General features: G+C 51.6%; 1 protein-coding gene across 1 annotated transcript in view; it reads left to right on the top strand.

Annotated features, from left to right (window-relative positions):
- CLUH (clustered mitochondria (cluA/CLU1) homolog) overlaps window positions 1–12,653 on the top strand; it is a 31,666-nt gene that overhangs the window by 2,865 nt on the left and 16,148 nt on the right. Inside the window, exons 2-10 of the mRNA XM_009695216.1 lie at window positions 3,627–3,823; window positions 5,357–5,528; window positions 5,691–5,834; window positions 6,042–6,169; window positions 6,817–6,971; window positions 8,402–8,527; window positions 10,239–10,386; window positions 10,945–11,037; window positions 11,589–12,283. Of these exons, the coding sequence (XP_009693518.1) occupies window positions 3,627–3,823; window positions 5,357–5,528; window positions 5,691–5,834; window positions 6,042–6,169; window positions 6,817–6,971; window positions 8,402–8,527; window positions 10,239–10,386; window positions 10,945–11,037; window positions 11,589–12,283 (1,858 nt within the window). The remainder of the gene's footprint in view (window positions 1–3,626; window positions 3,824–5,356; window positions 5,529–5,690; window positions 5,835–6,041; window positions 6,170–6,816; window positions 6,972–8,401; window positions 8,528–10,238; window positions 10,387–10,944; window positions 11,038–11,588; window positions 12,284–12,653) is intronic.

Raw genomic sequence — 12,653 nt, 5'->3', positions numbered from 1 at the left:
CTTCCCCGTGACTCAGCCGCCTTCCACGAAACCGTCCGGGGTGCATCGCACGGCACTTTCTCCAGCGGGCGAGAGCTTGCAACCAACCGCAGCTACTGGCCTGTTTGGGGCTTGAACTGAGAGGGAGTAACAGGAGAGAGGTCTCTGCAGCTGTCTTTCAGGTGTACTTGTTCTTCTTGCCATCTTGAATATGCCGAAATCAAGTGCCCGACGCTTTTGCCTCGCTCTCCCTGCCGTCACTGCTGAGGCTGTGTCACAGCCGGTCTGCAGCAGGGTAAGAACTGGTGACCCACTTTAAGGCAGGTGGGTGAAGCTCCGCAATCCCAAGGGGAGAGCACGTGGGCTGAGTCAGCACCCAGCAGGCAACACGTCCTCCAGGCAAGCTCGCCCACGCTGCTGTCAGCTGGGGTGAAACGAAACGGGCTGTTTTCTTCAGAACATACCTGTTGTGTGGAAACCCCACTGAAAAATATTTGCTGGCCTTAAATCGAAGGGTTAACCTGCTGGACAGCCAGTCTTTCCTGGTCCAGGCTTAACTTTTGTTTCTAAACTTAAGACAGTGCTGGCTGGGGCTGGATCTTCTGGTGTAAGGAGATGTGAAGGTGTTGCCTCTCTGTGTCTCTTCGGTTGCAAAGTGCAGAGCTGCACCAGCCCCATCTTCCCTTTAAAGAGGGATGGAAAGTGCGAATATGTTTTATTGCTGCAGACAAGAAACAGTCTTCTGATTCCTGAAACAATTGGTAGTTGGGGGATCTGATACCACTGAGTAGTGAAAAGCAGAAGCATAGTCCTGGTTGGTAACTTTTCCTTGCTGCATGCAAGCTTTCCCCTTCTTGCTTTGCTTTGCAGCTGAAGGTGTTTGCTGTGCTCAAGACCAGCGTGTACATGTGTTGCTCAGCTCTCGTGTGAAGCCTGTCTCCTGGTTTGATTAGTCCCTATGCGCTGCTTTCCTCCTCCCCACTTCCAGCACCCAGCTGGCCAGTTATTTTTCTGCTCACTATGGAGGCACCTCTGCTGGATCTTACTTAGAAAAGAGACATGAACCAAAATCACATTTGCTCAGAGGTGATAATGTCCCTTTCAAGAATATCTTGCCGTCCTGGAGCATGGCACAGGGCAGAGTGCCGGAGCATCAGGACAGGTGATGTGGCGGGGAACGAGAGCAGAGAGACAGGAGCTGGCACATCCCATGGCTGCTCCTTCCACACCTCAGCTGCCAGAGAAGGTCCGCTGTTTGTAAGCAGCACCTCGAGCTTGTCCTCTGTGATGCTGCTGGAAAAGGTCCTTGGTGATGGGCAGGTGGAGACTGCGGGTCTCAGGCGGTGGGCAGCACCCCTGCCGCTGTGCCTGGGTTTTGGCCTTGGTGTCTGCTGCCGCAGCAGTTGAAGAAGGGCTGTTGATCAGCAGGGTCTTTGATCAGCACTACAGCCTTCCTCATAACCAAATTCTTCCTCCCCTTTCTGGCTGCTACAGCAGGAGCAAAAGTTCAGTGCTCCTGCTGTGCTTGGGCGGGCAGGGGCTGGACCAGGCCTGGCTCAGGAGCCTGGCACGTTGTCCTGTCTGTGGTACCGGTAGCTCCAGGGGTGGCTTTTCTGCAGTAGCTTTTCTGCTCTCGCTCCTCATCCCCACGTGTTGAGGCAGTCCAGGAGGAGTACGGCTGTGCTGGCTGTAGGGTGTGACGAGGGGCTCTCCCCAGCCCTCTGGGCATGGCGTGGTTTTTCTGAAACCACATCTCTTGGGGCACTCTTGTGTGGAGCTTTTCTTTCCCCTTTCTAGCATGACTGCAGCTTGCAGTCCTCTCGTCTGGCTTGCCCATGGCTTCATCTGTCGAAGAAATGAGCAGCTCACGTTAGGGACATACACAAAGTGACAGGGAACGTGAGCAGCAGCTGCCAAGATGCTGAAGGCAGCAGAGGCTCCTTGAGGTAGCTCTGTTACCTGCTGCCTTTTGGAACGGGTGTGCTTTCCTTGTGGTTCACGCTCTTTCACCACGTCCTAATTCAGCCTTGACAGTCATCTCTGAGGCAGGTTTGCTGTCGACAGTCATAGACTGGAGCAGGAGTGTGACCTTCTGGGGATGCTTCAGCAGGGCTGTCGCTGCAGCCTCACGTTGCGCTCCAGAGGCGTGCAAGGGGATATAGCGTTTCCAGCCCTGTTCTTACACGTGGCGAAGGTTGGATGACTTTTCTGGGCTGCCAGAGCAGTTGGGGCTGATAGGGGAGAACTAACCGTGATAGCTTTAGCTCGTCAAGCCACAGTGCAGGTTAGAAGTGACAGAGGTTCAGCTGCCATCTCCCCTGCAGTGGAGCTGGGGCTGGGACTGATACCTTGCTAGGAGGTGAGGAGGAGGAGGAAAGAGACCTGCCAAGTGGAGCTGGCTGGAGGACTGCAGCTTGGTGCTCAGCAGCCTCGGGGCATTAAGCTGGCTTTCAGCTGCCCTGACCCACTGCAGCCTTTCGGAAAGGCCGTTCCCGCTGCCTGGGAAAGCCCCCAGCCCACTGCGTCTGCGCTGCCTGCGAGCACCAAGCTGGAGCCACCACCTGTGACTTCGGGGGTCCGGCGCCCGGGTGTGCTGGCTGTGCGTGGCTGGGCCGGGACAGCCGTGCTGCGATCGCAGCCTGTGGGGTGCAACGCCTGCTCCCTTCCAGCATCTGCTTCCCCGGGTAGGTGGGTCGGAGTGGTGCCCTGCTCCTGGGCTTGGGGACAAGGGCGTCTCTTCGCTCTCTCAAAGGCTGTCATCAGCATCTCTTTCCGCTGTTCTGGCTTATTACCCTGGCAGTACCTCAGTCCTCTTCAGTGTCGTCCCCAGCCTGGTTTGGTGAGTGTAGGCTGCTCTAGGAGACACTGGTTTCTTAGATCTTATCAGCTCTCTGATGCTATCTGCCTTATTGGAAAAGAAAACAAACCATTGCGGCGAGGGGTGAAGTAGGTGCAGCGAGCTCCCCGGCCCTGTGACACATCTGTCTAAACGAACACTTAAAATGTTGTCACCTTTTTCTTGAATAAAATTGCTGAGGCAAAGCCTCGCCCTGACACCATGGGATCTCTGCAAAGTATTTTGGAAATGCAGAGGGTGGCCAGATGCAGGCAGGGGCGTGGGAGCTGTTTGTGTGCCAGTGGAGTAACCTGGCTCCCACGTGATGCGCAGCTCAGCAATGCAACTGCCGTCTTCCCCTCCCTTCTCTCCTGGCTGAACGGTAGCGTACCAGGAGGTATGTTAGGAGCTGTGTAACATGTTGGTGCAGAGGTTACAGCTGCCTCCAGGCCGCAAAGCACCACACGCCCATCTCTTTTAATTAAGAGGTTTCTTGAAGACTAAGCCGAATGTGTTGTACGCTGACCCATCCTTCCTGCTTTCCTTCCCTCCCCTCTCCGCACACGGTTTGTGGAAGATGCAAACCCCGCAGGCGAGTGAGAGCATGTTAATTGTGCTGTGAGGGGAAGGGCCTGGCACACCTATGTCTAGTAAACACCAAGTGCAGAATAAAACGCTTGCTGCCTTTTAACCCCTGGTTCGCTTGGGTTGGCCGGAGGACGGTGGTGTTGTCCAAACCAGTCTCTCCAGCCACTCGGAGAGGACCGTCCGTTTCCTCATACCTTGTCTAAATCCCTCTCTTCTCACCCAGAGCACCCATCTGGTGTGGCACTGATGAATGGCAGTGGCCCACACGAGAGCCTCAAGGGCGAGAAGGATGCCAGGCAGAACGGCCACGAGGAGACTGACCCAGGAGAAGATGGGAACGACCAGGAGGTCATTGTCATACAGGACACGGGATTTACCGTCAAGATCTGTGCACCAGGGATAGAGCCCTTTTCCCTGCAGGTACCTCCCTTCGCCAGCTGGGGAGGGGAGCGGAGGAGGCGGTGGGTATCCTTTGGGCCAGGGCACACACAGCACTGTCCCTTCAGCCAGGGGACTGTGCCCAGGAAGGTCCCTATTAGTCCCCATGGTCTGGACAGTACCTTCAGGCTGCTCACAGCTCCTTGGTGGGATTAAGTGGGGAAGGAGGCAGCAAAGCATGGAGGGTACAGGGGCGAAGCTGCCTGACCAGTGGCTTCTAGAGAAGACGGAAGGAAGAGGAGATGTGAGCAGCAGGCTGTCTGGCACAGGCCTGCCTAGGCTTTGCAAGGACAGGGAGGGTGTTTTGCTCTGGATCCCAGGTGTGGAGCAAGGGGAGGGGGAATTAGCTGAGGTGTAGCTGCTTCTTGTCCGTTGCAGAGGGGCTCGGGTCTGGAGCTGAGCATGGGGGAAATGGCCTGCCTGCTTCTAGGCTGTTTTAAAGGAGGGATGTGAAAACATGATTTCTAGCAGTTTTGATGTGATGCTCCTTCAGGCTAACCTGGGCAGGCGCTTGCACAGCTCAGGGAGCTTGAGCACCAGCCTGAAGATCAAGGAGATGGTGCGGTCTCCACTTCCCCTCTGCACGGAGAGCTCTGCATGTGTCATGTGGACAGGGACGTGCTGCCAGATCAGGACGGGCTTTGACATGCCCAGCCGATATTCTGATTTAGCTTGATACTTTACTGAAAACCATTTGGATGAAGTATCTCTAACTTCGAGGAGAGGCATCTGGAGTTTAAACCCAGTGGGAAGTCTTATCTCCCTGAGACCAGCAGAGAGTGCAGTGAAATTACATCCCCTTGGAACTAGCTGTATCGCAGCCTAGCTTTTTTTTCTTCTTTAAATCCCCTTGGCTGTTAGTTTTAATAGGCTAATAATAGCAGGCTATGTTGTTTACAGCAGCTTATGTAAACTACTCTGAGTCCTCCTAGCTTGAGAGCAGTGTCAGTGGTGCTGGAGCCAGAGCAGGGAGGTAGGGGAGCAGCCCTGCTGCACAAGCCAGGGCAGCTTCTTGCGTCATGGGAGCTGTGCACTTGCAGGTGGCATGCCCCGGAGGCGTGGCACTGGCATGGACATGCCACATTGTGCTGTGGACACTGCAGCGGATCGAGTGGAGGAAATGGTCCGCTTTCCATATGCATCGTTCAAAGCCTCGCCACAGATGCGGAGTCTGATCGGATAAGGGAAAAGCCCCTGATTTCCCCCTCCACCTTCTATTCTTTCACTGCCCTCTCTGCCACCTCTCTCCCATGCCGAGTGCTTTACACAGCACCAGGCTGTGACACCTCTGGGTGCCAGGCCCTTTGGGATGGATCTGGGGTGGCCGATGATGCCAGAGGTGGCAATGCCTTCCCAGCAGGGACAGAAGTGATCTCCCTGAGAGGAAGAGCTACAGTCTGCCTCTGCAAGCCCGGACAGGTACAAGAGGTGTTTGATTCTGCAGCAGAGGGACAAAGTTTGGCAAGAACACATGTGAGGACTGAGGATAACTGTCTGGGTTCTTCCCTTCTTAAGGTCTCTCCTCAAGAGATGGTGCAAGAGATCCACCAAGTTTTGATGGACCGTGAGGATACCTGCCATCGGACTTGCTTCTCTCTGCAGCTGGATGGCAATGTCCTTGATAACTTTGCTGAGCTGAAAACTATTGAAGGACTGCAGGAGGGCTCGCTGCTGAAAGTGGTGGAAGGCAAGTTCCTTCAGACTTTGGGAGGGAATGAGTGAGGGTTTTCATAGGGAGTGGTTTTGGCCACCTGGCAGCCCTTTCCTGTGGTTCTTTTTTGAGACCTGTGTACCAAAGGAGTAAGCAACTGTGTAATGCCAGTTTCTTTCCTCTCTCTTTGCTCGTCAGAGCCATACACAGTGCGAGAAGCCAGGATACACGTGCGTCACATTCGGGACCTTCTGAAGAGTCTTGATCCATCGGATGCTTTCAATGGTGTGGACTGTAATTCATTGTCCTTCCTGAGTGTCTTCACTGAAGGAGACCTGGGAGGTAGGGGCAAAAAGGCTTCTCTGGTGTGGACAATGTTTTCATTCACCTGACTCCTTGCTTCGCTAAAACACGTAACAATCAGCTGTCCCACATAATCCAGGAGTGCAGAGAAACACTCAGAGCACTTTTGCACTCCTCCTTGAATAGTTACTGGAGGAGGGAATGCTGTGTTTTTCAGCACTGACTTTCTATCTCTGTCCATTCTAGACAGTGGAAAACGGAAGAAGAAAGGTACTGAAATGGAACAAATTGACTGCACCCCGCCTGAACATATCCTGCCAGGTAGCAAAGAGAGACCCCTGTGTGCCCTTCAGCCCCAGAACAGAGACTGGAAGGTAGAGTTCTCCTGTGTCATTAAAACAGCTATCGGCACGTTCCTTGCAGCAAACTGGTGTTCAGGGATTGAAAGCTGTGCTGCAGTGGACTTTGGGATTTGCTCTGCTTGATGCTTAATGACTGCTGGAATAGCACTGCTTAGCCAAAAGAATAAAGTCCAAGAGCTTGTGTGTAAAACACTGGAAAGTGAGCCTGGACATCTGCAGAGCATAAAATGGCCAGTCTCATTGGGAGGGGTAGCAGGGAAGGGAGAAGAGCATTTCTCTGCAAAGTCCTGGAGACAGGATCTCCAGAACACTACGAATTACCCTTAGCTTTCCCATACCCTCCCACTCGGATTCTGGTTTAGAAGCTGCCATTTGAAAACCAGTACAGCAAGAAATCCATGCCTTGTGCAGCCCAAAGGCCCACGGTGTCTGTTTTTACCTATGTCTAATGGTGTGAAAGGCAGCAAACTGAGGCAAATTAGTGGACTGCAAACAGCTCAAGGAAGGCTATGCTCTTGAGACCAGTTTCTGTTTTTGTAAGCTCTGTTTCTGGAACCAAGCAAGGGCAGCAGGTACAAGGAGTCTGGCATGTACATTGAATGGCTCTGTAAGCCAAGGGGATTAATTTTTTTAATTGCTTCTGTTGTGTTCTTTTGTAGCCTTTGCAGTGCCTCAAGGTATTGACGATGAGTGGCTGGAACCCTCCACCTGGTAACCGGAAAATGCACGGGGACCTCATGTATTTGTATGTCATCACGGTGGAGGATCGACACGTCAGTATCACTGCATCCACTCGAGGATTTTACTTGAATCAGTGAGTAACTAAGATACCTCCTGTCCTGCCCTGTAGCAGGGAGTTTGCAATAGCCAACTGGAAAAGAAACATAAACAATTGCTGCTTTTTTTTTTTTTTTGGTGGAAAATAGCCTATTTTAATTTGCTGCTCACATGGGTTTGTAGGAGTTGCTATACTGGATTGGGCTGTTCAGTTATGCCTGGTACCATTTCTCCACAGTGGATAAATGCCTGATGCTTTAGGGAAAGTTTAAACCTCCCATAATGTCGTCAACTAATTAGAGCATTTTGAGTTGGGAGGGAATTCCTTCCTGACCATTGCATTCCTTCCTGACTATCTCATTTTGCCCTAAAGCAAAAGCACAGCCTGTCAGAACTTCCTAAGCTGGGCACTGATTTGACTAGATTTAAAAATCTATTTATTTTTACATAGTGACTACGAGAGACTGTTACAGTGGCTGTGCTCTGCCTGTCAGAGTGGCTGTATTGAGGGAGATGCAGGGTCCGTCCAGCCCAGTAGCCTGTAACAGACACCTATTGAGTTGAGGGTGAACAGGGGAGAACTTCAGAGCAGCAAACCCTGCGGTACCTGAGCAACCATGAGCTCAGAAACGTCTCTGAGTGGCCTCGATCCTGCAATCCAGATAATTACCTGGGCAACCATAACTGGATGTTTGAAATACAAGATTATAATTCACAGAAGGAGAATGAAGCTGCCTGAAGAGAAGGAGAGCTTAAAATACAGAAGATAAAATTCAAGCACATTTCCACCTTCTGTCTCATTATGAAGTGGAAGTGCTCTGTGTTAACTGGCTTGTGGAAGACATAATTTGTAGTCCGTTGTTTCTCCCCAGATTTGTAAAAATAGGTGTTAAAAGTAATGAGTCTAAGGGTATGCATCTGAGTGCAGGTCCCGGGAGACCAAGTGGCACAATGAATGTGAAACAAGTGGCCTTTTGGAGTTTGGCAAAATGTGGCCTGGAGAGGGGGACCTGTTGGTGTGCTACTGGCAGGTCTGGTGCATGGCCGTCCAGCCGGGAGATGAGGTACCTTGAGAGGGCATCACCTGTTTGGTAGAGTTGGTGCCATTACCGTTGGGTTCTCTGTTAAGCAAAGGCCCTTTTGGCGTGTTTGGGAAGCTTTGTGAAATGAGTCGTTCCCAGCTGTAAAAACATAAGTCTTTCTTGAACCTGGTGGTGGCTGAAGAAGACCTGAATTAAATTTGCTGTGCAATCCATCAGGGCCCAGGTACAGGGTTATTAGCTGTATCCCATGTGGAGAGCCTGGAGAGGGCCTTTGCAGCCCATCGGGCTGTGTGCAACATCAAGCAAGGGCACGTTGTGCAGGCCTTTCATGCAGTGCGTATATGGAAAGCTCTCATCCACGTCCCACCTTCCTAGAGTATGGGGAGTCTCAGGTATGACAACTTGTTTCTTTTTTCTCTTGTAGGTCTACTGCATACAACTTCAATCCCAAACCTGCAAACCCCAGTTTTCTCAGTCATTCCTTGGTGGAACTGCTTAACCAGATCAGCCCTACCTTCAAAAAAAACTTTTCTGCTCTGCAAAAGAAACGGTAGCAGCACGTTTTCCTCTCTAGTTGCCTTGAGTAGTCTGTTGTGAAGTTGCTTGGTGAGGCTTAGCTATGGGGCTGGTTCTCTGAGAACTGGATGCCACTGGCATAGCAAGGATGGCGATGCCTGCTTTCTCTGAGGTCACATAGTGGTGGGGTGGTTGGGACATGTGAGTCTGTGCAGCAGGGACCACAAAACACCTGACTAAATGTCATGGCAGCACCCTGATGTCACTAGCTTTCCCTCACTTGAAACATGGAGCTGTCAGGGCTGATGTGACTTGTCTGCTGTTGTTCAGCACGACAGTGACAGAGGCCGGTGGAAGCCCACAGTCCTGACCCTTGCCACTGGATGGTTTCTCTTGGCTGTAGCTCCCAGATGACTCTTGCTTACAGCATCTAGATTAATGGATTTTGGTTCTGCCTAAAGCACAGGGTGGGGTGACAACAGCTTTCCATAGCCATGGGAGTATCAGTTGTGGGGCTTACCTGGAATTCAACACTCTCTGTCCCTGCCGAGACACTGAACGCATGGGGCAATTTGCGCAGTGGGAGAGAAAGCTCAGAGGTGGACTGCAGTGCTCCACAAGGGAAACTGCTGATGTCTTGACCAACTCCTGAGATGGGGGCTTCCTCGCTGAGTCTGTGTTGGCTGCATGCCTCGTGGGAGGCTTGGTGACTTCCTAGCTAGCCAGGCAGCAAAGAGTTACTGTGAAGGATGGCCACATGCTGCTGCAGTAGCCTGATCAGTAGATCCTTCTCCCTCGAATCCAAGGAAGACACTGAAGCATAAAATATTAGGGAAAGTAACAAATGAGGGCTTTGCGCAGGCTTATGGTGGAGAGAGAATAGTTATTTTAAACATGTCTGTGCATGTTCCTTTTCTCTAACTTCCTCTAGCTCCTATAATAATAATGAAGAAACAATAATGTATTGTTTTATTCTCCTGTCCTTGCTGCAGGGACCATTTATCCTGCTCCAGAACAGTGGGTCCTGTGCAAAAGCCTGTCATTCTTTAGAGTCCACTTAATGAACTGCCTCAGCTCAGCAGGGTGCAAGCTGACAGGCTCATTGTGTGGCTTCCAGGAGCTGTGCTGCTGCTGTCATTAAGCAGATGAAAGTGACGCTAGACAAGGGCTGGGAATTAGCAGTGGCCTCCAGCCACCACTGTGACTATCTGGCCATTTAAAAATGATTATACTGTATTACTTCCTGGGCCAGAAGTAAATACAGATGAGACTCCAGCACCTGCTGAGAGCAGACAGATTACACCAGAAGCCATTTGGTGAAGATTCCTTTCTCACTTCATTAGTGGATGTATGCTGTAGGCTGGTTTTATAATGCAAACCTGTATGGACTGATGTGAAAGCTGAGGGCCGGTCTGAGAGGTGGCTAGCTGGGCGAGGACATCCTCTGCCTCCGAATGCAGAGGGTGATGAGGATCTCCAGTGAGACAACTGAGGGTAAAACTGGGGAAAGGGGGATGGGGAGAGCCCAGGTAATTCTGCAGACTGCTGTTGAGAGGTGCTGCCCATGCCAATCAGTCATCATGGGGTACAGTACTTGTTAAGTGAAAGTCTGCTGTGCTGCTCGTGAAGCCTGGTCTTGTTCTGTTGTTTCTCAGAAGCTGATGTTGCAGCAGAGGGAAAATTGTCTTAGAATAGAAAGAAATCTTCCTTTGGGAAGTGTCTGATTGTTTTCACTCCCAAACTAGGGTTCAGAGACACCCTTTCGAAAGGATAGCCACTCCTTTCCAAGTGTACAGCTGGACGGCTCCACAAGCAGAACATGCCATGGACTGTGTCCGGGCAGAAGATGCTTATACTTCTAGACTGGGCTATGAAGAGCACATACCTGGACAGGTATTGGTCTTGCTTTGCCTGAGAATGCTGGCAGGAGTTTTGCTGCTGGCTATGCTGGGAACCGGTTAACTTTTAACAAGAAGTCGTCTGCTATTTGTGGAAAGGTTTTGCTCACCAAGGGAAAACTTGCGGGAGTCCTTGTTTTTGGCGATGCCCTTGACTATAGGGGCTGTGCTGCTTAGGCTGCAGCTTCCTGAGCACATAAAGGTCTGAGAGGAGCAACTTCTGCTTTGGGTGTTTATAAATCCCATGTCCCTGCTCTGATGAGCACCACCACACAGAAGGCAGAGCGTTCCTCCATGCCAGTCAGGCCTGGAATGGCTCTTGTGTCTCTGAGCAAACTATTCCAAATGCTTCAGTTGCAGCTTCGTAGCATAAAAGGTCGTGAGCAGTGCAGGGCTGTAGTGGCCGCCCCGCTTCCTCTGAACTCCACAGCAGCCTGACTTCTTGCCCCTTCCCCTCCCTTCTGCCACAAAATGCTTCGTAAAGCAGAAATGCTGACTTGCCAGCCCCTCCCTATGCAATGTATTGCTTCCCACAAGGCTTTGACTCTTTCAGACCAGAGACTGGAACGAGGAGCTGCAGACCACGCGAGAGCTGCCACGCAAGAACCTGCCTGAGAGGCTGCTGAGAGAACGAGCCATTTTCAAGGTAACTTTGGGACATGCAGGCAGCTCTGCGCGCAGCCCCTTCTCTGCTGCCCATATCGCATCTGGACACTTCACCTGGGCTACTCTTTAGAAACTGCAAGGGGAGGATCCCCATTTGTAAGCTAAGGGCTCTTATTCTCTCTCGTATGTCTGCCTTCTGCTCCCAGCCCCGCGGGGAGGAATTGCGCTCCTTGACCCCGTGTCTCCCTGCTGACCCTGAGGCAGCATCCTCTTAGTCCTCTGCTGTTCTGTCTGATCCAGTCCTTCCAGTGGGTGGGAGGAACAGGGGGAGCGGGGACACACTTACACCTAAGCCCTCCTCTGCAGAGAGCTGATGAGTCTGAGCCATGCCGATCCCTAATGTTCTGGCTCCTGGAGCTTGTATCCAAGCCACTAGCCAGGCTCACAAAGGTAAAAGCCAGCTGACCTGCCTGCCCACTGGAAGGCTATCAGGAGAGGAGTTGAAGGAGAAATTTGCAGGAAGCTTTGAGAGCGAGCTGCTGGGAGGGTGGGAGCTCTTCCTTACCCACCTTTCTCTCCACCTACCTCCAGGTTCACAGCGACTTCACTGCAGCAGCAACAAGAGGTGCTATGGCTGTCATTGATGGCAACGTCATGGCTATCAACCCCAGTGAAGAGACCAAGATGCAGATGTTCATCTGGAACAACATTTTCTTCAGCCTGGGCTTTGATGTCCGTGACCACTACAAGGACTTTGGCGGAGACGTTGCTGCTTACGTAGCGCCTACCAATGATCTCAATGGTGTGCGGACCTATAATGCTGTGGATGTAGAAGGGCTGTACACGCTGGGGACTGTAGTGGTGGATTACAGAGGGTACAGGGTGACAGCTCAGTCTATTATTCCTGGCATCTTGGAACGGGAGCAGGAGCAGAGCGTCATCTATGGGTCAATAGACTTTGGCAAGACAGTTGTCTCGCACCCCAAGTACCTGGAGCTGCTGGAGAAGACCAGCAGGCCTCTTAAGATCCAGAAGCACAAAGTCCTCAACGACAAGAATGAGGAGGTGGAGCTGTGCTCCTCGGTGGAGTGCAAAGGCATTATCGGCAATGATGGGCGTCACTACATCCTGGACCTGCTCCGCACTTTCCCTCCAGATCTAAACTTCCTGCCTGTTGAAGGGGAGGACATGCCAGAGGAATGTAAGAAAATGGGGTTCCCCAAGCAGCACAGACACAAGCTTTGCTGTCTCCGGCAAGAGCTTGTTGATGCCTTTGTAGAACACAGGTGAGCTGAGCTTCCCCCTTCTCCACCTGCAACTGGTAATGGTCCAAGTCAAGACCATGCTGCATTATCCCAGGGACATCCCAACAGAGCTCCCAGAAGTGGGAAGCTAATTTCCCCATTGCTTGGCTGTGCAGGTGCAATTATAGAAACTTAATTAATAAGACATGAAAACATTAGGGATTCTGACAGGGTTACAGGGAGCCAGAGAAAGAGGTGGTTTTCTTTTTAGTCTCTGGATCTCTTTGTTGTTTCCTGTCCAAACCTTTAGAAGTTCTTTCCCTGCAGATATCTTGTGCGCCTGATGGCTAGTGAATGGGAAGGATTTATGCTTCTTTTTAAGGCTTTCCAGATGTCTTGGAAGCTAACTTTT

Source organism: Cariama cristata, unplaced genomic scaffold (genome assembly GCF_000690535.1).
Source record: "Cariama cristata isolate BGI_N322 unplaced genomic scaffold, ASM69053v1 scaffold17722, whole genome shotgun sequence".
Lineage (NCBI taxonomy): Eukaryota > Metazoa > Chordata > Aves > Cariamiformes > Cariamidae > Cariama > Cariama cristata.
This window is presented reverse-complemented; position numbering and strand designations above follow the sequence as displayed.